At 46.4% G+C, this 26001-nt stretch overlaps 1 protein-coding gene across 3 annotated transcripts; it reads right to left on the bottom strand.

Annotated features, from left to right (window-relative positions):
• Window positions 1-1301: 1301 nt before the first annotated feature.
• CCR1 (C-C motif chemokine receptor 1) lies at window positions 1302-13812 on the bottom strand. Of its 3 annotated transcripts, none has more exons than XM_082347440.1 (2): window positions 6690-13812; window positions 1302-3838 (listed from the first exon to the last, which is right to left on the bottom strand). In XM_082347440.1, the coding sequence occupies exon 2, from the start codon at window positions 3769-3771 to the stop codon at window positions 2704-2706; it is 1068 nt and encodes a 355-aa protein (XP_082203566.1). In that variant the 5' UTR covers window positions 3772-3838; window positions 6690-13812; the 3' UTR covers window positions 1302-2703. The 3 variants fall into 3 exon arrangements, with proteins under 3 accessions (XP_082203566.1, XP_082203567.1, XP_082203568.1); XM_082347441.1 differs by having other exon boundaries at window positions 6772-13812; XM_082347442.1 differs by having other exon boundaries at window positions 7361-13812.
• Window positions 13813-26001: the final 12189 nt, after the last annotated feature.

Below are 26001 nucleotides of genomic sequence, written 5' to 3'. Positions count from 1 at the left end.
CAGGGAGGGCAGGTGATGGGATGCAGGCAGTTGGGAAGGGCTGGAGGCATCCTGAGTGACCAAGGAGGGGCCCTGGCAGGAGGAGTCAGATCTCTTATCTGATGGAGCTGGAGAAAGATCGCCCCACTTTTCTTCCTTTATTTCATTTAATCCTCAGAACAGCCCCATGGAGTATATACTACTCTTATCCTCATGTTATAGATAAAGAAACTGGAGGTTCAGAGAATCATCCATTCAACCAGCATTTACTGAGTGCTTGCTATGTGTCAAACTTTACTGAGGATACACAAAAAAATGTTAAGTGTGATTGGATGTGTGTGTGTGTGTGTGTGTGTGCGCGCGCGCGCGTGTGTGCGCACACGCACATTTAGAAAACAACATTGGAAGGTAACACACTAAATCACTAATACGCTAAGAGAGGTTGCATTTGGGTAGTGGAATTACAGGTGCTTCCATTTTCTTCTTTGGGCTTTTTCCTGTTTCCAGCTTTCTACAATGAACACAGACTGCCTTTGTAACAAGTTTTAAAATAAGTATTATTTCAAAAATTGAATTGGAGGATGTTGTGAAATAGTCTTCATTATGATATTGCTGTGGATCCAATAGTACTTTTTGAGGCAGTGTTATTTTACCAAAGTAGTGGACAAATAAATGTTTCTTAAGTCCATTAAGCCTTCTTCTCTTCACACCGCAGAGAGGCCTGGCAGGTTTACAAGTGGAGAGTTGACACCCGCCTTGCTCCTGAAGCCTATATTTGTCCACGTTTCCTGTGTGGAAGCATAAACCCAGTGCAGCGTGACCTCTTCTTCCCCAGACAAAAATTTCCTAAACCTTCATGACACCAGCTTCTTTGCATAAGGACAGCAGGAAAACACAGTAGGTCCCTGACTGAAGGAGAGGGTGACTTGGTAAGAGCACAAAATTCTAGTGTCCATGAGAGGCCAGCTCAACGGTGTCACTGTGATGTAAGGTGGGACACCCATTCACTTAGGGTGCTTTTTGACTGATGGAGTCCTTCTTCCGCTTTGCTGCCCTGGCACCATGGGCTCTGGGGCAGGTCCACCCGTCCCGCCTGGGCTCAGATGGCATCCCTGTACCTGTCCACTGCACTGACAGCTCTGTGAGAACAGACATTCCTCTTGCATCCATGTCTCCCAGGTCCCAAAGAGCTCGCTCTGAACAAAGCAGGTCCCTCAGTCACTGCTGCCGGACTGAATTGATTTGCACAAGCAATCACGGGGAAGTAGGCGGAGTAAATTAGGGTGAATTCCTATGGTAGAATTCAGTGCAGGCACCAAAACCAATGCTTTGAAATGATTTATTGTCTAGGAAAGTGTTCCCAACATACTTCTACTGAAAAACAACAACAGTGGAAGAGTAAATACAGCTGAAGTCCATCTTGCTCATGAACATAGATATGCATAGGAGAAAAAAAAAACTAAAAGAAAATACATCAAAGAATGTACAGTGGTTGTCTTTGGGTAGGGGGATTATGAATGCTTTTGATATTTTTTTTCCCTTTGTGTTTTTAAGCTTTTCTAGAAAACAAAAATTTTTGTTATTGGGAAAATTATTTTAAAAGAAATATAGGTCTGAGGTAAAACGGAAGAAGACATAATGGATAGGAAGTCCTATCGCACTTCAGGTGAGAGCTGAAGTGCTAAGGACCTTTAGGGTGAATAAGAAGTTTCTTTGAGTTAAGGGCTCCTCGACTTCCTACATCGACAGGGTCCCCACCCTTCCTGGTAGACGTTACCCTCCCAGTCTCAAACCCCATCAGCTTGCACACCAGGTCCCTGTTCTGCTGAAGTGTGTAAGGTGGCTGCCAGAACTCTGAGCCACACAACTAAAAGGTCTGGATGGAGAACCAGAGGAAGAAAATCAATCCGGTCTCCTTTTGCCTGTTAATTTCTGCAATAAAGCTGTCAGAATTTACTGCCACATCCCTCAACTTACAGAGAAGGGAGATTCTGAAAAATATTCAGAAAGAAAGGGATGTTAAATGGAAGTAATGACTTCCTCCACTCCCTGGTTATTTCAAGAAGTACAGCATTTTATATATTTCGTCTGTGTCCAGCCCACTGCGTGAATTGTTCAATTTTAGTGAATATAAAAATTCCATCCAAGGGCTTTCTTAGTTCCACTGCCAAAAGAAGTTCCCCAATCCTACTTCCCATTAGATGTCAAGTTCTTCCATCATGAGTCCTAGGTTCCTCCGGGTTTCCAAGAGCCTAAACCCTGCAGTGGGAGTGGGCTGGGTGGGTGGGTGGAGGCAGCTGCCGGCTCCTGATTGGCTCTCGGCTCAGAGTGGAGTCCGTGGTGGAAATCACTATTTCCAAGTTCACTGGTGACGGGGCAAGGGTGGCAGATGCTCAGTGGTTTGGTTTAAAAATGTTAATGTTCACAAATCTGAATTCCTGTTTGGGACCAAGCCCTTCTTGGTCATCCTTTGTCCCAGTCTTCTGGAATGTTCCGTTTCATTTATTCATCTCCTTTCCACCAAAGGGAAGTTCACAGAGAAATCTCAAGCCCCAGAGGTGATTTGGTCTGGAGCACCTGGAGCTCCCTCAGCCCCACGTGGCTACCATTCCATCTGCGTCACGCATCATAATCTGGCCAGGACACCCAAGCTGCCTCCTCCCCAGCTGGCATGCCAGGCAGGTCACTCTTGTTGGGTCCTGGGTCAGCCTCCAGGGGCCTGAGTCAGAACCCAGCAGAGAGTTCATGCTCCCCAGTGGAGGGGGACATGGAGCTGACCCTCTCCAGCCTCTCCGTGGAGAGGAAGGGGAGCCATTTAGCCAGGCGAATGGCCACCAGCTGATGGAACAACTGCCGTAGATACTTGCGGAACCTTTCACCAACAAAGACGTAGATCACGGGGTTGATGCAACAGTGTGTGTGGGCGATCACCTCCGTCACTTGTATGGCCAGATCCAACTGTCTGCTCTGCTCACACTCATGGGTGAACAGGGAGTCTTGGAAAGCAGAAACAAACACAGTCAGATTGTACGGGGTCCAAAAGAGAAAGAAGATGATCATGATGACAAAAATCAGACGCACAGCTTTGGACTTCTTCTCATTTGGTCGTCTGAGCAGAATCTTTATAATCCCCGTGTAGCAGACGACCATGACCAACAGAGGCAACACCAGCCCCACGATGTTCAGTTTCAGAGCCTGGAACTGCTTCCACTTTCTTAGGCTTTCAGGAGGAAAATGAAGACTGCAGGTGTAGTGAGTGAATTCCCACTGGGTCTTGGAAAAGTACAAGCCCGGGACAGAAGCCAAGATGGCCAGGACCCAGATGACAATGCTGGTGATGATACCAAAGGTGACGGTCCGAGCCCTCAGGGCAAACACAGCATGGACAACGGCCAGGTACCTGTCGATGGTCAGCAGGACGATGAAGAAGATCTCGCTGTACAAGCCCATGAAATAGAGCCCAGAGAGCAACTTACACATGTGATCACCAAAAACCCAGTTATCCTTCAGCTTGTAGTCAATCCAGAAAGGCAGCGTGAAGAGGAAGATCAGGTCAGACATGGCCAGGTTGAGGAGGTAGATGCTGGTCATGCTTCTGAGCCTCTTGTATTGCATGAGGACCAGGACCACTAGGATGTTGCCTATCAGGCCAATGACAAATACCACTGAGTACAAGGGGGGCAGCAGCTGGGCCCCAAAGGCCCTCTCCTGTACCTTCTGGCATGGGGTTGTGTCCCCATAGTTGTATTCTGTGGTCATGTCATAGTCCTTTGGGGCGGTGGAAGTTTCCATCCTGGCTTCTCCCACGGGTCAAGGGAAATGCTTTCTGTGTTTACTTTGCTATTAAAGGCAGTGGGCTCTGGATAACAAGAACAAGGCAGTGATTATATGTCTTTAACCACTTGGCAACTGTTTACCGAGTGCCTACTGTGTATCATGCCCTGCTGAGCAAGGGAGACCCAGGTCCTCTCCGCCCTCATGCAACTGGTAGTCTAACACATTAATAAACAAGGCATATACACATCACTCATTGCTTTGGCAATGGGTGTTGTGAAGGAAAAGTCTGGTGGATGGAGAACGCAGACAAAGGGAGGCCTCACCACACTATTCATGACCAATGCTTCCCCAGTGCTTCCGATGGACTGGGCCCTGGACTTAGTGTTAAACAACCTTTGAGGGGGTACCATTATCGTTCCCCATTTTAGAGGTGATGACACACAAACTGGGAGTAGTTAGGATACAAAGGTGGTGAGAACAAGAGCTGGAGCTCAAACACAGGTGTGTACCACTCTCAGGCCCATTCCTGAAACCACCTGGCTCTCCTGCCCCCAATCACAAGCATTGACTCTGCACCATGGTGTCCCCAGAGGGATGCTGGGAAGGAAAATAGTCAAGGCTGAGAGTCAAAAACTTACAAACGGATCTTTATGGCTTTTGGGCCTAAAAAGATTCTCAGCCAGGGGTGATACAGTGTCCTGGGGGCACATGAAAATGTGTACTTTTTTTTTTTTGGTCGTCACAAAGACTGGGGTACACTACTGTCATTTGGTAGGCAGGGCTAAGGATGTTCTCTAATGTAAAAAATTACCCTACACCAAACATCAAGAGTGCAGCCATAGAGAAATCCTAGAAGGTCAACCCATCCCTCAGCAGATGAGGACACTGAGGGCACCAGAGTGGGCCCAGCCTGGCCCACGTCACACGGTCTTCTGAGGTTACCCAGGTAACATTGTAGACCTCCAGTGACAGCCGTGAGGAGGATTCAAGGAAAGCACAGGCTAGGAGGAGTGGGGTGACATGGTATGGAGAAGAGGGGGCTTTGGGGGAAGAAAGGCTCAGAACAGCCTCAAGCCAGGAAGTGTCACACAGTGACCAGAAAGAGGCTGGAATTCTCCTAAAATAAGTTTTTAGATATTTTTAACCAGGGTTGCCTCAAAACAAAACAAACAAAAAACCACTAGATAGCTTGCCTTTGTAGAGCTTCCCCAGACCCTGTTTTTAGCACTCCTTTCCAATCACTTATTGAAAACGCCTCCACAAAGGGAGCACAGGCTTTGGTGTAACCTACCGGCTCTGTGACCTTGGATAAGTTAACCTACCTCTCTGAGCCTCCGTTTCTCATCTGTAATGTGGGAAAGTAAGCCTTACCTTGCAGGGCTACTCTAAGGCAATGTCTGAGCCATCCCCTGGCAATTAACGTGCCCTCAGTAAATATTAGGGGACCTCCTTCCCTGAAGGGGTCCCGTTCTGAGGCCCGGCACCACGAGGAATGTCCCAGGCTTCAATCCTATTCTGGCCAATGTACCCCACTCCCTACCAGGTCTCTCTGTAGTTAATCTGGAAGATGAATCCTGCTTGACAGTGATGGACACTGACAGTCCCTTCCATCTGCGCTACGCTTTGAAATTTCCAAAATGCGGCCATCAATCTAAATTGATTTGACCTAAACACCAATCAGTAAGGTGAGTGGAACCTACATCATAATTCCCATCTTGACGCTGGAGTCTCCAGTGCTCTTCCTTCTACAGTGCTTAATGAATGTTTCCTGCTCACAAAATTCACATTTCTGCAGTCGCATTTGGAGATTAAGGCACATGGGGCTGGGGGTGGGGGGGGGGGTGGGTTGTTGGGCACCCTGGCTGGGGGACTGTCATTTCCCATCAAATCCATCCCTATGGCTCACTCCACCATCTCCAAACTTGCATATCCCGGTCAAGCCTCTTTCTGGAGAAACCTAAGCTGCCAGTCACTAAACAAGCTGTGTTGGCAATTTCTGATTTTTGCTGCCACTGCCAGCGCTGACAGCTCCGCTTGGCAGTCAGCACTTGTGGGTGGGCGGGCGGCCAGGTTTACAGTGTTAGCAGCAGGCAGCACAGTGAGCAAGGGGTGCAAGGCTGAGCCCGTGAGCCCAGTTTCTGGGGAATTTTGGCAAAGGTGAAGGCAAACTGAGGCAGCACTGCCAGGTGCCATTTGAACAGAAAGTCACCTTCATACCACTCCCCACCTCCAACTCCATTCACTATTCCCCCAACTTGTCAGGCACCAGGCAACAGCTCCAGAGTATGTTGCTCCTAAAGGGACATGGGCTGCGGTAAGGCCTTGGAGGAGAGACCAAAGGAGCATGTTGCCATGCCATGTGCCAGTCCTGCTGCAGTCTGCTACAAAAGTCTGCCCCAGGTCACTGCACTAGTGCTCAGCTGCAGCCCTGGAGCCTGGAAATTTCCAGTGCCAGCATCCTTTAACCTCGGAGTTGGGGAAGTCTCTGAAAAGACAAAGGGCAGTCTGTGATGGTAGAAGACACCCTGGCCTGGTGGCGTGCAGGAGGTGCCTTACACTAATTCATAAGAGCCAGCAGTGTGTACCTCTTCCCAACTCTGCATTCAGCATGTTGGTAGCTTGGAGTCAACCAGAATGGGAATATTTACACATGGAAATCAGGAAACACTAGATATCAGGGCACTTTTTTAGGAGAGTCAGCTATTAAACATTTACCAGCACATCAACGCCCTGCAGTCTGAATAGCCTAGAGTTGTCCTGTGAGCCAGCTAAAGGGTCAGTGAGTGGCACACAGCCTGGGGGCAGGCTATGCAAACTTCTGGGAATTTCTAATTCTGAAAATCTGGGACCCTCCAGATTTAAAGGAGGAAAGGTTGAAGTAAATACCTCCAAGTAGCCCCCATGTCCCTGTATTTTCAGAACCAAATTCTCACCTGCCTCTTTGTTAGACCAGAATGGATGCCTCCCAGGAGGTCACCTGGCCAGCTCCCTGCCTTCCCGTAGGTGAAATCCTACCTCCTCCAAAGACATCCCACAGTCCTGATCTTGAGGATCCTTGGGTTTAGTCTTCTTAAGAAATTGTCTCAGTATCAAATCGTCCTTGCATCTGCAAAGTTTTTCTAATTTATACTTCCCTTTTGTTACAATTTCTTCTTACCCAACGTTTGGGTTTTGTTTACGTGGGGAAATTTGGCAACTGTCAGTGTCTTGAATAGCTTTCCCGAGAAAGTGCCTCCTGTCCCTTAATACTGGGCTGACTTTCTTAATTAGTGACTAGCAACCAATCATACAAGAAAGCATCCTGTTTTTAGCAAAAACAAAAACCCCCCAAAAACAAAAAGAACAGCTTATTTTACATCTGAGCACCCAGTCTTATAAATCCTTCCATCCTCAGTATTGCTATACAATTCACTGCCTTACAGGTGCATGGGTGGGTTACTTAGACATTTGCCTGGCCTTCGAAGAATTCCCCACCTCTGAGGAGACAGCCAGGTAAACAAGTCATCTCCTGCAATGGGAGAAGGACTACAGTCCAACCTGGCCACATGCAAACAACACTGCCCTCAACAGTGACTGATGAACAGAAAAGACAAGTGCCACTTACACTGGTTTCAGGGGATTGTGTCCACGAAGCATTTGTTTCTGGAGCTTTTAGAGTCTTGACGAATTCAAGGTCAAGGTCCTGACTGAGTCAGAAGTTCTCAGCTTCCTGTGTGATGATGGAGATAGAACTTGGGGTCTCAGTCTTTCAGAACAACAAGAAGGGGACAACGTTCTTCTTCTTGTACCACTGGGTGTCCATGAATGGCCACAACACCCACTGGTGGCCAGTTCCTGAAGGCCAAATGCACTCTGAGGTATTTTTCTGCTCACTCAGCTTCACTTCTCCTTTGGGCTCTCTGCCTTAAGGGGATTGGGTGGAGTTGAGCAGGGTGAGGTGGGTGGCCATGAGGTGTTCCCAGAACTTGTGAAGCAACAGAAGGCTGGGAATGTGTATGGTGCGGGGGCAGGGCACAGAGTTCCTGCCCTCACTAAGCAGTCTTTTTTTTTTTAAGGTTGCAATAGAAGGATTTAAACAGGAACCCTGGGTCCTGTTCCTCAAAACGATCTGGCTCATTCAGCCTGAGAGAGGCAGGAGGCCGCTTCTCTTTGGCACCCTTACGTGCCTGTGCCAGTGACTGCTCCCTAGTCTCTGCCCCACAAGCCCCACAGAGCGGTTTTACCACGAGGAGCCTCCAGCCTGGAGTGAATACAGGTCTGCTGGTTGGGTTTCGGCTGTCCCTTTCTGATGCTGGGTTCCTGGTTTACGCAGTGGCCCAAGCTCTCTGCTTGAGACGTGGACGGATCACTATGTCTTTTGAAGCCCTGCATACCACTCCATCAAAGAAGAACACTGAATACTTATGCTCAGAGGAGGATGCATTAGGTCAGCTTGTACATGAAAAGTGTCACAGAGTGCCTGGCACCAGGAAAAATGGCTGATGGATGAGGTTCATTAGGATTCTCCCCACAGTTACCAACTCCTGCTGCCACTGTGCTTGTGCCCCTCTGGGTTTCCATTTCCTTCTCTGTAAAATGGGGGTGCTCGAACCTTCCTCACAGGACTGCTGCAAAAATGCCCATTTCAGAAATCACAAATGTGAATGTGTTTTGAAAATGTCACTTGTCCCTCAAGGCTCAGTTCCCTCATCTGTAAAATGAAGACTTCAGATGAGGTGACAGTGGGCCCTTCAGTACAATATTCCATGAGTCTTCTGGGGTTGGGTCTTCCTTCTTCGGCAGCCCATCTTCGAGAGATGGAGGAAGCAGGAGGCAGAAAGTAAGTAGACTGACAGACAGCTATGGGTGAGCCTGGAACCTGCCGCCTGATGCAAAAACCAGGGCGTGAGGGGAGCACCAGTGATGGGCCTCACATATCAGACAGTCCTGCATTCATATCCCAGGTCCACCTTTTACTGACTTTGGGCGTGTTACTTATTTATTCTCTTGAGTATCTCCTTCCTCTTCTGTAAAACAAAGCTAATAATACTTACTTCACAGAGAGGATTAAATGAAGACATACACACACACACACACACACACACACACATCTGAATGCATGATTCGGTGTGCTGCTCAAGACATTAAAAATGCCTGTCTTACTTTAGAATCTCTCAGGTTCGAACCCTGATGCAGATTCCAGTAATGTGCCTGCAGGGGATCCCAGGAAACACTGCAGGGGAGGGGAAAGTGGGACGGGGAAGGGAAGGAGCCGATGAAGAGGGTGTCATAGAGCCAGTGCCGCTGTGAGCCAGGAGCTTGGTCCTACTGGGGAACTTAGGACACCCCTCAGAGTCATCCCAATTTTGGGGCGGCCGGAGGGGTGAGGAAACTGAGCATGTGTCCATCATATCTCTACCCACTCACTGCTGGTTGAGGGCTGCTTCTTGGGGTATTCTGAATTCCAGTCTGCCTGCATGTTGGTCAAGCTCACTCCACAAGCAGGGGGCCTCGTATTTTCAGGAAACAGCCTACAGCGTGTAGAGGTGCATGTTGAGATGTGTGGCCAGGGACACTGAATGGTGCCCAGGAAATTCCGATGCGTGCCAGCTAGTGTCAGCACAGCTAAACACCCAGCCCCTGCCCCACTGCAGGACTCTGCTGAATTGATCATCTCTCAGCCCTGCCCCCAACGGTAGTCAATGGGAGGTCTGCATCTGCCTATTTGTAGTACTTTGCTGCCAGATGAGTTTCCAGACAACACAGGTTTGCGAGGCCTGCCTCTTCCGTGGTCAAGTCTAAGGAAAGAGACATGGTCAGTCCTTGACTGGCCTTTCAGCTCTGTGCTAGGCTTCTGTAGGACCCATGCCACAGAGAGGACATGTGGGCAAATATACTTGTTCATTTAACAAATATTGATAGAGTACCCACGATGTGCCAGGCACTCTGTTAGGTGTTACAGATATAGCGGTGACCAAGAGAGGCAGATGCCATTCTTCGAGAGATCACAGACAATTAAGCAAGTCACTACAGTAAGGCCTGGGAAGTACCCAGGGCCAAGGAAGGGTGCACCTGGGTGGCGGGAGAGGGTGAGGGAGCCCTCCAGAGCAGAGGTTCTCAAGGTGAGGACCCTGGACCAACAGCATCAGCACCTCCGAGAACGTGCTAGTGATGCAAATTCTGCGCTCCCATCCTGGACCCACTGAATCAGAAATTCTGTGTTTTAACACACCCTCCACATAAATGTTTGGGAACCATGGATCTGGATTTCTGCCAGGCCTTTGGCTCAAAGTTTTATATGATCTCTCTCTAGGAGAGCTTGGCTGGACCTGATGTGACCTGGGAAGACTTCTTTTGCTTTCAGCTAGAGGCCAAAACAAGAGGCTGCTCAGTGGCCCATTCTGTTTCCTCTTCCTGACACCCACACCCAGGGCACCTATGGCCTTTCGAGGGTGAGAGGCAAACTTCTTAATGCAAACATACACACACACGGAGATTGGTTCAAGATGGTGGAGTAGAAGGACATGCTCTCACTCCCTCTTTCGAGAACACCGGAATCACAACTAACTGCTGAGCAATCATCGACAGGAAGACACTGGAACTCACCAAAATAGACACCCCACATGCAAAGACAAAGGAGAAGCCGCAATGAGACGGTAGGAGGGGTGTTATCACAATAAAATCAAATCCCATAACTGCTGGGTGGGTGACTCACAAACTGGAGAACACTTATACCACAGAAGTCCACCCACTGGAGTGAAGGTTCTGAGCCATACGTCAGGCTCCCCAACCTGGGGGTCTGGCAACGGGAGGAGGAATTCCTAGAGAATCAGACTTTGAAGGCTAATGGGATTTGACTGCAGGACGTCAGCAGGACCTGGGGAAACAGAGACTGCACTCTTGGAGGGCACACACAAACTAGTGTGCACATCGGGACCCAGGGGAAGGAGCAGTGACCCCATAGGAGAATGAACCAGACCTACCTGCTAGTGTTGGAGGGTCTCCTGCAGAGGCGGGGGGCAGCTGTGGCTCAACAAGGGACAAGGACACTGGCAGCAGAAGTTCTGGGAAGTACTCCTTGGCGTGAGCCCTCCCAGAGTCTGCCATTAGCCCGACCAAAGAGCCCGGGTAGGCTCCAGTGTTGCGTCACCTCAGGCCAAACAACCAACAGGGAAGGAACCCAGCCCCATCCAACAGCAGACAAGTGGATTAAAGTTTTACTGAGCTCTGCCCACCAGAGCAACAGCCAGCTCTACCCACCACCAGTCCCTCCCATCAGGAAACTTCCACTAGCCTCTTAGATAGCCTCATCCACCAGAGGGCAGACAGCAGAAACAAGATGAACTACAATCCTGCAGCCTGTGGAACAAAAACCACATTCACAGAAAGATAGACAAGATGAAAAGGCAGAGGGCTATGTACCAGATGAAGGAACAAGATAAAACCCCAGAAAAACAACTTACTGAAGTGGAGATAGGAAACCTGCCAGAAAAAGAATTCAGAATAATGACAGTGAACATGATCCAGGACCTCGGAAAAAGAACGGAGGCAAAGATCGAGAAGATGCAAGAAATGTTTAACAAAGACCTAGAAGAATTAAAGAACAAACAAACAGAGATGACCAATACAATAACTGAAATGAAAACTACACTAGAAGGAATCAATAGCAGAATAACTGAGGCAGAAGAACGGATAAGTGACCTGGAAGACAGAATGGTGGAATTCACTGCTGCGGAACAGAATAAAGAAAAAAGAATGAAAAGAAATGAAGACAGCCTAAGAGACCTCTGGGACAACATTAAACGCAACAATATTCGCATTATAGGGGTCCCAGAAAGAGAAGAGAGACAGAAAGGACCCGAGAAAATATTTGAAGAGATTATAGTCAAAAACTTCCCTAACATGGGAAAGGAAATAGTCACCCAAGTCCAGGAAGCGCAGAGTCCCATACAGGATAAACCCAAGGACAAACACACCGAGACACATAGTAATCAAACCAGCAAAAATTAAAGACAAAGAAAAATTATTGAAAGCAGCAAGGGAAAAACGACAAATAACATACAAGGGAACTCCCATAAGGTAAACAGCTGATTTCTCAGCAGAAACTCTACAAGCCAGAAGGGAGTGGCATGATATACTTAAAGTGATGAAAGAGAAGAACCTACAACCAAGATTACTCTACCCGGCAAGGATCTCATTCAGATTCAATGGAGAAATCAAAAGCTTTACAGACAAGCAAAAGCTAAGAGAATTCAGCACCACCAAACCAGCTCTACAACAAAGGCTAAAGGAACTTCTCTAGGCAGGAAACACAAGAGAAGAAAAGGACCTACAAAAACAAACCGAAAACAATTAAGAAAATGGCCATAGGAACATACATATTGATAATTACCTTAAACGTGAGTGGATTAAATGCTCCAACCAAAAGACACAGGCTTGCTGAATGGATACAAAAACAAGACCCATATATATGCTGTCTACAAGAGACCCAATTCAGACCTAGGGACACATACAGACTGAAAGTGAGGGGATGGAAAAAGATATTCCATGCACATGGAAATCAAAAGAAAGCTGGAGTAGCAATACTCATATCAGGTAAAACAGACTTTCAAATAAAGAATGTTCCAAGAGACAAAGGAAGGACACTACGTAATGATCAAGGGATCAATCCAAGAAGAAGATATAACAATTATAAATATACATGCACCCAACATAGGATCACTTCAATACATAAGGCAACTGCTAACAGCTCAAATAGAGAAAATCGACATTAACACAATAATAGTGGGGGACTTTAACACCTCACTTACACCAATGGACAGATCATCAAAACAGAAAATTAATAAGGAAACACAAGCTTTAAATGATACAATAGACCAGATAGATTTAATTGATATTTATAGGACACTCCATCCCAAAACAGCAGATTAGACTTTCTTCTCAAGTGCACACGGAACATTCTCCAGGATAGATCACATCTTGGGTCACAAATCAAGCCTCAGTGAATTTAAGAAAATTGAAATCATACCAAGCATCTTTTCTGACCACAATGCTATGAGATTAGAAATCAATTACAGGGGAAAAAAAGTAAAATACAAAAACACATGGAGGCTAAACAATACGTTACTAAATAACCAAGAGATCACTGAAGAAATCAAGGAGGAAATAAAAAACTACCTAGAGACAAATGACAATGAAAACACGACGACCCAAAACCTATGGGATGCAGCAAAAGCAGTTCTAAGAGGGAAGTTTATAGCAATACAAGCCTACCTCAAGAAACAAGAAAAATCCCAAATAAACAATCTAACTTTACACCTAAAGCAACTAGAGAAAGAAGAACAAACAAAACTGAAAGTTAGCAGAAGGAAAGAAATCATAAAGATCAGAGCAGAAATACATGAAATAGAAACAAAGAAAACAATAGCAAAGATCAATAAAACTAACAGCTGGTTCTTTGAGAAGATACACAAAATTGATAAACCATTAGCCAGACTCATCAAGAAAAAGAGGGAGAGGACTCAAATCAATAAAATTAGAAATGAAAAAGGAGAACTTACAACAGACACCGCAGAAATACAAAGCATCCTAAGAGACTACTACAAGCAACTCTATGCCAATAAAATGGACAACCTGGAAGAAATGGACAAATTCTTAGAAAGGTATAACCTTCCAAGACTGAACCAGGAAGAAATAGAAAATATGAACAGACCAATCACAAGTAATGAAATTGAAACTGTGATTAAAAATCTTCCAACAGGGCTTCCCTGGTGGCGCAGTGGTTGAGAATCTGCCTGCTAATGCAGGGGACACGGGTTCGAGCCCTGGTCTGGGAAGATCCCACATGCCGCGGAGCAACTGGGCCCATGAGCCACAACTACTGAGCCTGCGCGTCTGGAGCCTGTGCTCCGCAACAACAGAGGCCACGATAGTGAGAGGCCCGCGCACTGCGATGAAGAGTGGCCCCCGCTTGCCACAACTAAAGAAAGCCCTCGCACGAAACGAAGACCCAACACAGTCAAAAATAAATAAATAAATTAAAAAAAAAAAATAAGATTTCAGCATAGCTTTAAAAAAAAAAAAATCTTCCAACAAACAAAAGTCCAGGACCAGATGGCTTCACAGATGAATTCTATCAAACATTTAGAGAAGACCTAACACCCATCCTTCTCAAACTCTTCCAAAAATTTGCAGAGGAAGGAACAGTCCCAAACTCATTCTATGAGGCCACAATCACCCTGATACCAAAACCAGACAAAGACACTACAAAAAAAGAAAATTACAGACCAATATCACTGATGGATATAGATGCAAAAATCCTCAACAAAATACTAGCAAACAGAATCCAACAACACATTAAAAGGATCACACAGGGGCTTCCCTGGTGGCGCAGTGGTTGAGAATCTGCCTGCCAATGCAGGAGACACGGGTTCGAGCCCTGGTCTGGGACGATCCCACATGCCACGGAGCAACTAGGCCCGTGAGCCACAACTACTGAGCCTGCGCTCCGCAACAAGAGAGGCCGCGATAGTGAGAGGCCCGCGCACCGCGATGAAGAGTGGCCCCCACTTGCCGCAACTAGAGAAAGCCCTCGCACAGAAACGAAGACCCAACACAACCAAAAATAAATAAATAAAAAAAAAAAAAAAAAAAAAAAAAAAAGGATCACACACCATGATCAAGCAGGATTTATCCCAGAGATGCAAGGATTCTTCAATATACGCAAATCAATCAATGTGATACACCATATTAACAAATTGAAGAATAAAAACCATATGATCATCTCAATATATGCAGAAAAAGCTTTTGACAAAATTCAACACCCATTATGATAAAAACTCTCCAGAAACTGGGCACAGAGGGAACCTATGTCAACATAATAAAGGCCATATATGACAAACCCACAGCAAACATCATTCTCAATGGTGAAAAACTGAAAGCATTTCCTCTAAGATCAGGAACAAGGCAAGGATGTCCACTCTGACCACTATTATTCAACATAGTTTCGGAAGCCCTAGCCAAGGCAATCAGAGAAGAAAAAGCAATAAAAGCAATGCAAATTGGAAAAGAAGAAGTAAAGCTGTCACTGTTTGCAGATGACATGATACTATACATAGAGAATCCTAAAGATGCCACCAGAAAACTACGAGAGCTAATCAATGAATTTGGTAATGTTGCAGGATACAAAATTAATGCACAGAAATCTCTTGCATTCCTATACACTAATGATGAAAAATATGAAAGAGAAATTAAGGAAACTCTCCCATTTACCACTGCAACAAAAAGAATAAAATACCTAGGAATAAACCTACCTAGAGAGACAAAAGACCTGTATGCAGAAAACTATAAGACACTGATGAAAGAAATTAAAGATGATACCAACAGATGGAGAGATATACCATGTTCTTGGATTGGAAGAATCAATATTGTGAAAATGACTATACTACCCAAAGCAATCTACAGATTCAATGCAATCCCTATCAAATTACCAATGGCATTTTTTACAGAACTAGAACAAAATGTCTTAAAATTTGTATGGAGACACAAAAGACCCCGAATAGCCAAAGCAGTCTTGAGGAAAAAAACGGAGCTGGAGGAATCAGACTCCCTGACTTCAGACTATACTACAAAGCTACAGTAATCAAGACAATCTGGTACTGGCACAAAAACAGAAATATAGATCAATGGAACAGGATAGAAAGCCCAGAGATAAACCCACGAACCTATGGTCAACTAACCTATGACAAAGGAGGCAAGGATATATAATGCAGAAAAGACAGTCTCTTCAATAAGTGGTGCTGAGAAAACTGGACAGCTACATGTGAAAGAATGAAATTAGAACACTTCCTAACACCATACACAAAAATAAACTCAAAATGGATTAGAGACCTAAATGTAAGACTGGACACTATAAAACTCTTAGAGGAAAACATAGGAAGAACACTCTTTGACATAAATCACAGCAAGATCTTTTTTTATCCACCTTCTAGAGTAATGGAAATAAAAACAAAAATAAACAAATGGGACCTAATGAAACTTCAAAGCTTTTGTACAGCAAAGGAAACCATAAACAAGACGAAAAGACAACCCTAAGAATGGGAGAAAATATTTGCAAGTGAATCATCGGACAAAGGATTAATCGCCAAAATATATAAACAGCTCATGCAGCTCAATATTAAAAAAACAAACAACCCAATCCAAAAATGGGCAGAAGACCTAAATAGACATTTCTCCAAAGAAGACATACAGATGGCCAAGAAGCACATGAAAAGCTGCTCAACACCACTAATTATTAGAGAAATGCAAATCAAAACTACAATGAGGTATCACCTCACACCAGTTAGAATGGGCATCATCAGAAAATCTACAAACAACAAATGCTGGAGAGGGTGTGGAGAAAAGGGAACCCTCTTGCACTGTTGGTGGGAATGTAAATTGATACAACCACTATGCAGAACAGTATGGAGGTTCCTTGAAAAACTAAAAATAGAATTACCATATGACCCTGCAATCCCCCTACTGGGCATATACCCAGAGAAAAACATAATTCAACAAGACACATGCACCCCAATGTTCATTGCAGCACTATTTACAATAGCCAGGTCATGGAAGCAACCTGAATGCCCATCGGCAGACGAATGGATAAAGAAGTTGTGGTACATATATACAACGGAGTATTACTCAGCCATAAAAAGGAACGAAATTGGGTCATCTGTAGAGACGTGGACGGATCTAGAGACTGTCATACAGAGTGAAGTAAGTCAGAAAGAGAAAAACAAATATCGTATATTAACACATATATGTGGAACCTAGAGAATGGTACAGATGAACCGGTTTGCTGAGCAGAAATTCAGACACAGAAGTAGAGAAAAAACATATGGACACCAAGGGGGGAAAGCGGTGGGGGGTGGGGGGGGTGGTGTGATGAATTGGGAGATTGGGATTGACATGTATACACTGATGTGTATAAAATGGATGACTAATAAGAAAAAAAATATTTGATAGTGGGAAAAAAAAACCATACACACACACACACGTCCACATACATACACATAGCCTTTTTTTTTTTTTTTAATACAGGTGGAGCATATCATACACGTTGTTTTCCATCTTGCTTTTGTCACTGAACATCATACCCAGGAGATTCTTCCCCACCACCACATAGGACCTGTGGCCCCTGACGTGGTGGAAACAGACAGAGTATCAGTAAGGCACACACCACAAGATTCTGACCTTGACTTTGTCTAGGACTCTGATTCCTTAATTCAACAACCCCTCCCACTGGCCTCTCCTCTTTGATCTCACAGACTTCCTGTTTGTGTCTCATCCATGACATCTGATCCTGACCCAGCCCTGTTTCTGCTTCTCCTTTCCTGTCACAATGGCAAAATCCCAGAAACCTTATGCTCTGTGTAACCAAGACAGGGTCAGGCCAGGCTCCTTGGCTGCAGGGAGCCTGCCTGTCAATGAGGCACATCTTTCAGGTTCAAATGTTACACCAGTAGGTTAATCTCCAAGAGAGGGGGTGGCAGTGTCATGACCTTGGAGACCTCTCTGTTGCCTAATCCTGGGACGCACTGTCTGGCTACATGGCAAAGGAGGTTGCTTCTGATCTCAGGCCACATTCAGACACTGAAGCCCGATTGGTGAGTGTCCCACAGATGGACAAGAGGGCCTGTGGGTGACACAAGTGGCTCCTAGGCAATAGCTCACCCCTGCCCCCTCCACACCACCCCATTGCATACCCTTCCCTCCTACCCCATTCCTCCTTGTCTAATTTCCTTCCCCAGCCTCTCTTCCCACCACCCTTCCTCACTCCGTATTTCTTCTATCTCCTTAGTTTCTGCCTCTCCTCGCCAGCTTGGCTTCTCCCGGGCTCTCTTGCACCCCCACCCCCAGAATCCTACAACCCCTAACCTGACAAACCAAAGGGAAGGTCTAATAGTCCCTCTGTTCTGCTCAGCTGCCCCCTTGTGCTGGGTCAGGTTCCAAGAGGGCACCTCCTCCCTGAAGCCTTCCTACCCTTCACAGCAGGAAGTCATCCATGAGAGGCAGGTGCTGGAGCTCTGAGGATTTTAAGTTTTTTGGGGGGGCAGTAGGGTTTTCTTTATTCACACCTAGTTGTATACGTTGGACATTTTGACAATAAATAGCAAGGCACCACTCAAAATAGCTCAAAAAATGAAAAGAATAGAAACTATTATTTTCTAAAAATCCTGCATGTTAGCTCTGGTTTGGTACTACTCTCTAACGTTCTCTTGTAATAATTCTTTATTTCACTATCCACATACATCTCTGTCTTTGCGGCCTAATAAATAATCTCAAAACTTGGGGGCTTAAAGTCACAACGAGATTGTTCTATGATTGTGTGGATTAGGCAGGAGCTCCCACAGAGCCTCACTCCCACATCTGACAGTGGGTGCTGGCTGTCGACTGGAGTGCCTCAATTCTCCATGTGGCTCTCATCTTCCGGTCAGCCAGACTGGTTTTCTGCATGATGGTCTCAGGTATGAGCAGAAGCTGCAAAGCATCTTAAGGCAAAGCCTCAGAAGTCACATAAGATCACTTCTGCTGCAGTCTATCAGTCAGAGCAAGTCACAGAGCCCAGCCACAGAGAAGGGAATCAGGAAACAGAATCTGTCTTTTAGGAAGAGCAATAAAGTCACATTGTAAAAGCCTGTGTGTACCAGGATGGAAGGACTCTGAAGCCATATTTACCTTCTACAAAAAGCACAGACTTCCTCTAGCTCCCTCTCAAAGGGGTTCCTTGAATTCCTCTCCTCTAATGGTCTTGTCTTCCCTCAGCCTTAGCCACTCACTCCTGTGATCCTCCCTAATCCCTGGATCTTACCATCACCAACATCTGTAGCCTTTCTTGTCTCAGTTCCCAGTATCCCAGCCCCTGATCCCACATCCACCCTTACTGCTCAATCCCTCTAGCACCTCACCTCCAATGGTTCTTTGACCCCAGTGCAACCACTGACATTTTAATTTTCTCCTGACCCTCAGCCTCCTCATGCACTTACTTTCCATCATCTTAAAGTCCAGGAGCCATAATTACAGTCTCTCCTTTACATACATCCTCAACGCCTTTACTCTTTTCTGATCTTGCTGTGTCCACCGGGCAAAATCCCAGTCCTGGTTAGATCCAAATCCCCACTGGCACCCGTGAAGTTGAATGCAGCCGGAGGAAACCACACAACGGTACTGACTGGCATCGCTCTGAATTAGTGGTGGTCATATTCAAAGGGTCCTTCATGCCCATCAACTGTATTTTCCTCTCTTAGACATTATTTCACACCTTCTGCCCTTTCCTTGAACCTCTAACACCACCTCCATCACCCTCAATCTTAGCTGATGACCTTATTCCCTACATCACTGAGAAAACAGAAGGCATCAGAAGAGACTTTTTACACATCCCACCTCCCCTCTTCCCACCCACCCCTTCCTGGCCCTTCTACCTGTTTCCCTCTTGCCGTGTGGATGGATTCTCCAGGCTCCCATCCAAGTCCATCTCTTCCACTTTGCCCGGGATCTCATCCTCTCTCATTAGCACGAGGACATCACTCTAGTCATTTTCTCCTGTATCACCAGTTTTCCCTGCTCTGCCAGATTATTGCCATCAGTATACACATGCTCTTACTTCTATCTGAAATAAATAAGCAAACAAACAAACAAGTAAGCATGCACAGTCTCCCTTGATTGCACTTTCATCTCTAATTACTGATTCTTTTCTGCACAGCTTTTTACAATACTTAAAAGAGTTGTCTTTATTTGCATCCAGTTCCACTCCACCCAAGTTTCTGGAACCCACTCTTCTCAGGCTCTTCTCCCCCACCCCCACCACTTTTGTCAGGGTCACCAGTGACCTCCATGTGGCTAAATCCAATGGTCAGTTCTCAGGCCTCATGGGACTTGAGTGCTCAGCACACTTGACACCATTCATTATGGCTCCCTCTTCTTGAAACTCTTCCTCCATGTGTGCAGGACATTGCACTCTCCTGGTTTTTCTCTTGTTCCACAGGCAACCCCTTCTCAGTTCCCACTTCTGGTTTCTGCTCAATGTTCCAACTTCTTAACCTTGGCATGCCCCAGGGCACAGTCCTTGAACCCCCCTCTTTCCAATCTACACTCACATCTTTGGTGGCACCATCTCTCTCATGGCTCTGAACATCATATCCACGCTGAAGATGCCCAAGTGTACATCTCCAGCCCAGCCCCCGCCCCCATCCCCAATCCAGGCTCATACCCAACACTCTGCTCAATGTCGCCACTTGGGTTTCTCAAAAGCACTTCAAACTGAATTCCTGATCTTTCCCCCAAATTCTCTGTTGCCACTGTCATCCAGATCTAGAGGTAAATGGCAGCTCCACCCTTTCCACTGAACCTACCAAAACCTTGGAGTAACACTTGACTCTACTCTTTTGAACCTGACATGTGATCTTTCTGCAAAATCTGTTGACTCCATTTTCAAATATATAAAGACTCCAATCCTTTCCTGCTAAATCCACTGGCACCGCTTTGGTCCAAACCACCCAAGGCCATAGTTTCTTTCCAATATAGCAGTCAGAGTGATTCTTCAAAAGTTATTTCAAGTCAGACACTCCTCTTCCAAGTCCCTACACTGGCCTGCAAGGAGGTTCACCACCTGCCCTCATTCCCTCTCTGACTTCAACTCCTATTACTCTCCCCTTTGCTCACCCTGCTCCAGCCAAACTGGCTTCCAGGATGTCCCTGAGCACACCAGGTACATTTCCACCTCAGGGCCTTTACATTTGCTGTTTCCTCTGCCAAGATGCCCTTCCCCCAGATGCCTGGAAAGCCTGCTCCTTCACCTCCTTCATTTCTATACATGTGCATTACTTTCGCAGGAGGTATTCTCTAATCATCTTAATTAAAATTGAATCTCCTCCTCCCCCACCTCAGAAATCAATGACCCCCTTCCCAGATTTACTTATTACCACCTAAGCTATATATATATAAAATATTTATATATACTTAACAAATATATATACTTAATATGTACTTATTGTCCACTGTTTTCCTCCAATGTAATGCCAACTTCCTGAGGGCTGGAATGTTCTCTCTTTTGTTCACTGCTGTATCCCCACATAGCAGGTGCTGAATAAGCATTTTGGAATGGATAAACTGCAAGAAGTTCAGAGGCAGGATGGCTACAGAGCTGTTTAATAACCATTCTACAGCTTATCCAGGACCCAGGGCTCTTTCCATCTTTCTAACACATTATGACCAGCTGTGCTCACAGCCACGAGACGGCTGAGCTCATCCAGGCAAGATGACACCTAACAGAAAAAAGGGCCGCCTCTTCCTTTTGTCAGTTTTTAGAAACAAGGAAGCTCTGAGAGGTTTTGTGAGAAAACAGTCACATGGGAGGTGGATTCTCTGCAGTGAAACCAGGAGACAGCCCCTCTAGCTGGCCTCCCAGGGCAGGGCTGGGCAATGGTGACACGGGGAAGAACTCCTGTCTGCAGTTCTTCTGCCTCAGGGAACTGCTTAGCAGGAAGCCGACACTGGGGGGCAGGATCTGAGAGGCAAAGAACAAAGGGGAACGAGTTATCTCCTCCCAGACTCTTTCCTCTCCCCCACAACCTGCTCAAATACACGGGTCTCTGGGGGTGGTTCCTGCTGGTAGAGAGCCCAGGGTGTGGCCACTGAGCCTGCAAAAGCTGGTGCCAAGGGCTGCTAGCTAGACCATGGCAGTTCCGTGAACCAAGTACCCGCAAGCACTGGGTACTGGCTCATTGTGGGCTGAGCCTGGTGGGAAGGCAGGGAGGAATGAAGAGGTTGATAATGACCCTTTGTACCTCAAGTTTAACCTGTGGACCGTTATATGTACATGTACATACCCACTACCTCCTCAATCTTGTTTAAAAGCTCTAATTACCTGGTTGGCGCATGCTGGTATTCATTCCCTTCCATCTCATTTATCATATGTCTATTAAATGCCCTCCTTCTCTGCCAGTTAAGGGGTCTCAAAGATGAGTTAGGCAAGGCCTGGAAATAGTGTTAACTCAAGGTCAGGTCTGTGGGCCAGCAGCAGCAGCATCACCTTGGAGCTTGGTGGAAATAAAGATTCTCAGGTGCCATCCTCAGACCTGCAGGATGGAAGTCTTGGGGTGGGGGTGGGGGTGGGGGTGGGGGGTGGGGTGTTGCACTCAGATGAACAAGCCCTCCAGGTGCTTCGTATTTGTGCTGGAGTTTGAGAATTGGTGCTGGACCCTTGCCCTTTAAAATGTAATGGTAAGACCTGAGTGCTTGTCAGAAATGCAGACTCTCATGTCCCAGCACAGGCCTACTGAAAGAGAATCTGCACTTTTATCAGCCCTCCCCCCACGCCGGGATTTGTTTGCACATCACAGTGTGAGGCACTCTGGTCTAGAAGATCACAATCTAGTGGGACAGGAATCTGCTTGGCTTCAAGAGATGCACAGAGGAGGGTAGATGGGGTCCCAAGTGCTTTGCAGAGACACTGACAGTTAATGTGAGAGTGTAGACAATGAGTTGAAGTCTACCAGAGGACCAGGCAGAGGACCAGAGGTAGTGTTGTCGAAACTCGGCCTCTGTTCACCAGTGCTGAATAGAAACTTGGGGACAGAGTTTTGTGTGAAGTAGAGAAGAGTAGCTTTTTATTGCTTTGCCAGACAAAGGGGGCTACAGCTGGCTAATGCCCTCAAAACTGTGTGAACCCCCTGGAGGGGATAGTGAGGATTTTAATAGTGTTCAAGGAGCAGGGCATGAACAACTTGTGGACAATTCTCAGATTGGTTGGCAACAAGGTGAAGTTTCAAGCATCATCAACCTTCTGGTTTCAATGAGTCTAGGGTCTGTTCTTGTCTGCAGTTTTCAATTAGGGGGGGGTCTGCTTCCTGTAAAAATAACTTAGGAATGTGTGTCAAGCCTTTGTCCGTATCTTTCAGGGAACTGTGAGTTTGGTGATTCTGCTATGTGGCAGAAAAATAGCCTAAATTGTTACCAGTTCCCCAGTCCAACAGCTATTCTTTGTTTCTACATCTTCACATTTCCCAATCATTAGCTCTTGCGTCAGCATTTTACTTCAAAAGACAAGGACACAGACGCTTGTACATGGTTTCAATCCCCCTTTTTCTTTGATACTCCTCAATCTTGAGGAGAAGTAGGTGTGGAACAAGAAAGGGAACAAAGTTTTAGATTGAGAGGTTAATCATAAATTTGGCAGAGGAACTCAGTTTTAATTCCATTTCTGTTTCAACTTTCCCCAACTTTTTGAGGGGGTGGGATGATGACCGCTCTGGTTACTTCCTGCTGAAATGGGCGTACTTCAGGAGGAGCCTAATTTGGGGAATGGACACAGAGTTGGAAATAATCTCGAGTTCCAAGCTTAGCATCGATATTTTATATTAAGAAAATATTACCTCTCTCTTTGACTGCTTTGTCATAGCATCTGGACAAACATTTGAAAATTATTAGATGTATTACAATGAAGATAATGGTTAAAATACACCTTTGCAGTATTTTTGAAAAGAGTCCTCCTATTTTAGATGGCAACCAGAAAAATAAGTTTTGGAGTGTTTTCTTTTTACATATATTTAGTAACCAAGTAGACTTTTGCTGGGAGGCTATAGCTTGAGCTGTCTCATTTGCTATTACTATTTTTAAAGTAGGAGAGGGCTTCCCTGGTGGCGCAGTGGTTGAGGGTCTGCCTGCCAATGCAGGGGACACAGGTTCGCGCCCTGGTCTGGGAAGATCCCACATGCCGCGGAGCAACTGGGCCCGTGGGCCACAGCTACTGAGCCTGCGCGTCTGGAACCTGTACTCAGCAACAGGAGAGGCCGCGATAGTGAGAGGCCCGCGCACCGCAATGAGGAGTGGCCCCCGCTTGCCGCAACTGGAGAAAGCCCTCGCACAGAAACGAAGACCCAACACAACCAAAAATAAATAAATAAATTTATTTTAAAGTAGGAGAAAGGTTTCATAGCTACAAGAAGACCTTGAGACCGTAAGGTTGCAGTTGGCAGCTGGTAGTATATATCGTTTTGAAAATGGCTGATGATGTCCTTAAGTCTGATAAAGTTTAGAGAACTCAAGTTTTCAGTAATGTAGGAACGTGTCTAAATCCACATCCGTAACAGCCACCTAGTTCCATTTTGGATGTCTGAACGACAGTTATTTCGTTTTGATTTTTTAAATGTAATTTTTTTAATGGCTGAAGCAGATGTACAACACAAGTTTAATAGGTCATAAACAGGCTGTTCTGATTAGCAAAAAGTTCAAATTCAATCATGTACAAGCCAGAATGATTTCCCCACACCTCAACATGTGAAAATTCCTCCCATCATTTTCCACTTTTGATTGCAAATCTTTCCGTAAATGGCACTGATAATCAATATATTTTTCTAATGTTGTCAGAGTGGCCCAGTTGCCTGCTCTGGGTCCATTTATGTCTCTCAGTGCTAGACCTCTTTATTTTTTTTTTTCTGCCTAGTTCTCCACGTTGGGGGAAAACTAATCAGATATCAAGAAGAGGCTCAGAGATATATTAATGGGGAAACACTTTGTAGGCTATGCATTTCATCACTTGTACTTAATTGTCACGCAAACATTGTACATATGTTTTTAGCAATACACTTAAAACACGCAGTGAGGTGCGGAGTCAAGATGGCAGAGTAGGAGGATGCGGAGTTTGTGTCTCCTCATAACTAAGGCACCTACCAGACGCTGGTGGGGGACCTTAACACCCAAGGGGACAGGAGGAACCCCGGAGCGAAAAGGTAGGATGTGGGGGGTGGAGCAAGGGGGGAGTAGAAGTGGAGGCCAGACAGGGCCAGAGCCCCTGAGGGGTGGCTGGGGGAGGAGAGGGGTTCTCACGCCTGGAGGGACACTCGGGGGTTCGGAGGATCAGAGGGGAACGTGGCTAGCGTCTCCCCCACCCATTCAGGCCCTGGGAAGCCTGCAGGGGTCCTGGACAGGGTTCTCCACCCTCCGAGGCCCCCTCTGGCCGCGTAGGTCCCAGGGGCGTGGGAGGGGGGGAGGAAGAGTAAAGGCGAACAGGGAGGGACCCTCTGGGATTGGAGGATTGCGGGGGGAATGCAGGTAGCATTTCCCCCACCCACTTGGGCCCTGGTGAGCCTCCTGAGCTCCCGGGCCTGGTCCTCTTCCCTCTGAGGCACCCTCGAGCTGCGTGGGTCCTAGGGGGATGGGGCGGGGGAAGAAGAGTAGAGGCAAATGGGGGGGACCCTCTGGGATCAGAGGATTGGGTTAGAACATGGCTAGCATTTCCCTTGCCCACTCAGGTCCCAGGGAGCTTGCTGGGGTACCAGGCCTGGTGCTCCACCCTCCAAGGTCCCCTCCGCTGCGTGGGTCCTAGCGGTGTGGGAGGGAGGGTGGGGAGGAATAGAGGTGAACGGGGAGGGATCCTCCAGGATCAGAGGATCGGGGGGGAACGCAGCTAGTGCTTCCTCTGCCCACTTGGGCCCCAGTGAGCCTGCTGAGGTCCTGGGCCTAATCATCTGCACTCGAAGGCTGGAGGTACTCCGGGGCCCCTCCAGCTGCACTGAGCCTAAGCCCCGCCCCCCAACCCCCCAAGGCCTTTAGGGGCAGTGGGTCCTAAACCTAGACCCCGCTACCGCCTAAACTCCACCTCTGCCTAAGCCCCACCCTTGCCTAAGCTCCACCCCACAGCCAAGGTCTTTTCCAGCCTTTTTTTTTTTTTCTTTTTTGCTATTGTGGTTCTGTTTCACTTTCTGGTTGTTGTTTATTTTTTTATTTTTTCTAACATATCTGTTAGTTTTCTAATCTTATCTTATTTTATATTTTTTGTTGTTATTCTTCTCCTTTGTTTTGTCCCCCACCCCACAGAGCTTGCAGGATCTTGGTTCACAGACCGGGTGTTAGGCTTAAGCTCCTGTGCTGGGAGCACCAAGTCCTAACCACTGGACTAACAGGAAACCTCAGACCCCAGGGAAAACTAATCACAGTGAGGTTTCCCAGAGGTCCTCATCTTGGCAACAAGACCCAGTTCTACCCAACAGCCTACAAACTCCAGTGCTAGAAGCCTCAGACCAAACAAACAGTAAGAGAGGAACACACTCCACCCATCAAAATAAATGAGATGACAAAAAAATATGTTACAAATGAAGGAGCAAGGGAAAAACCTACAAGACCAAATAAATGAAGAGGAAATAGGCAACCTACCTGAAAAAGAATTCAGAGTAAAGATAGTAAAGATGATCCAAGATCTTGAAAACAGAATGGAAGCAGAGATCAAGA

Source organism: Balaenoptera borealis (genome assembly GCF_965194805.1).
Source record: "Balaenoptera borealis genome assembly, chromosome: 12".
Taxonomy (NCBI): domain Eukaryota; kingdom Metazoa; phylum Chordata; class Mammalia; order Artiodactyla; family Balaenopteridae; genus Balaenoptera; species Balaenoptera borealis.
This window is presented reverse-complemented; position numbering and strand designations above follow the sequence as displayed.

What these genes read in the sequence shown, in the direction of transcription:
- CCR1 (XM_082347440.1), bottom strand. Translation starts at nt 3,771, where the DNA reads ATGGAAACTTCCACCGCCCCAAAGGACTATGACATGACCACAGAATAC.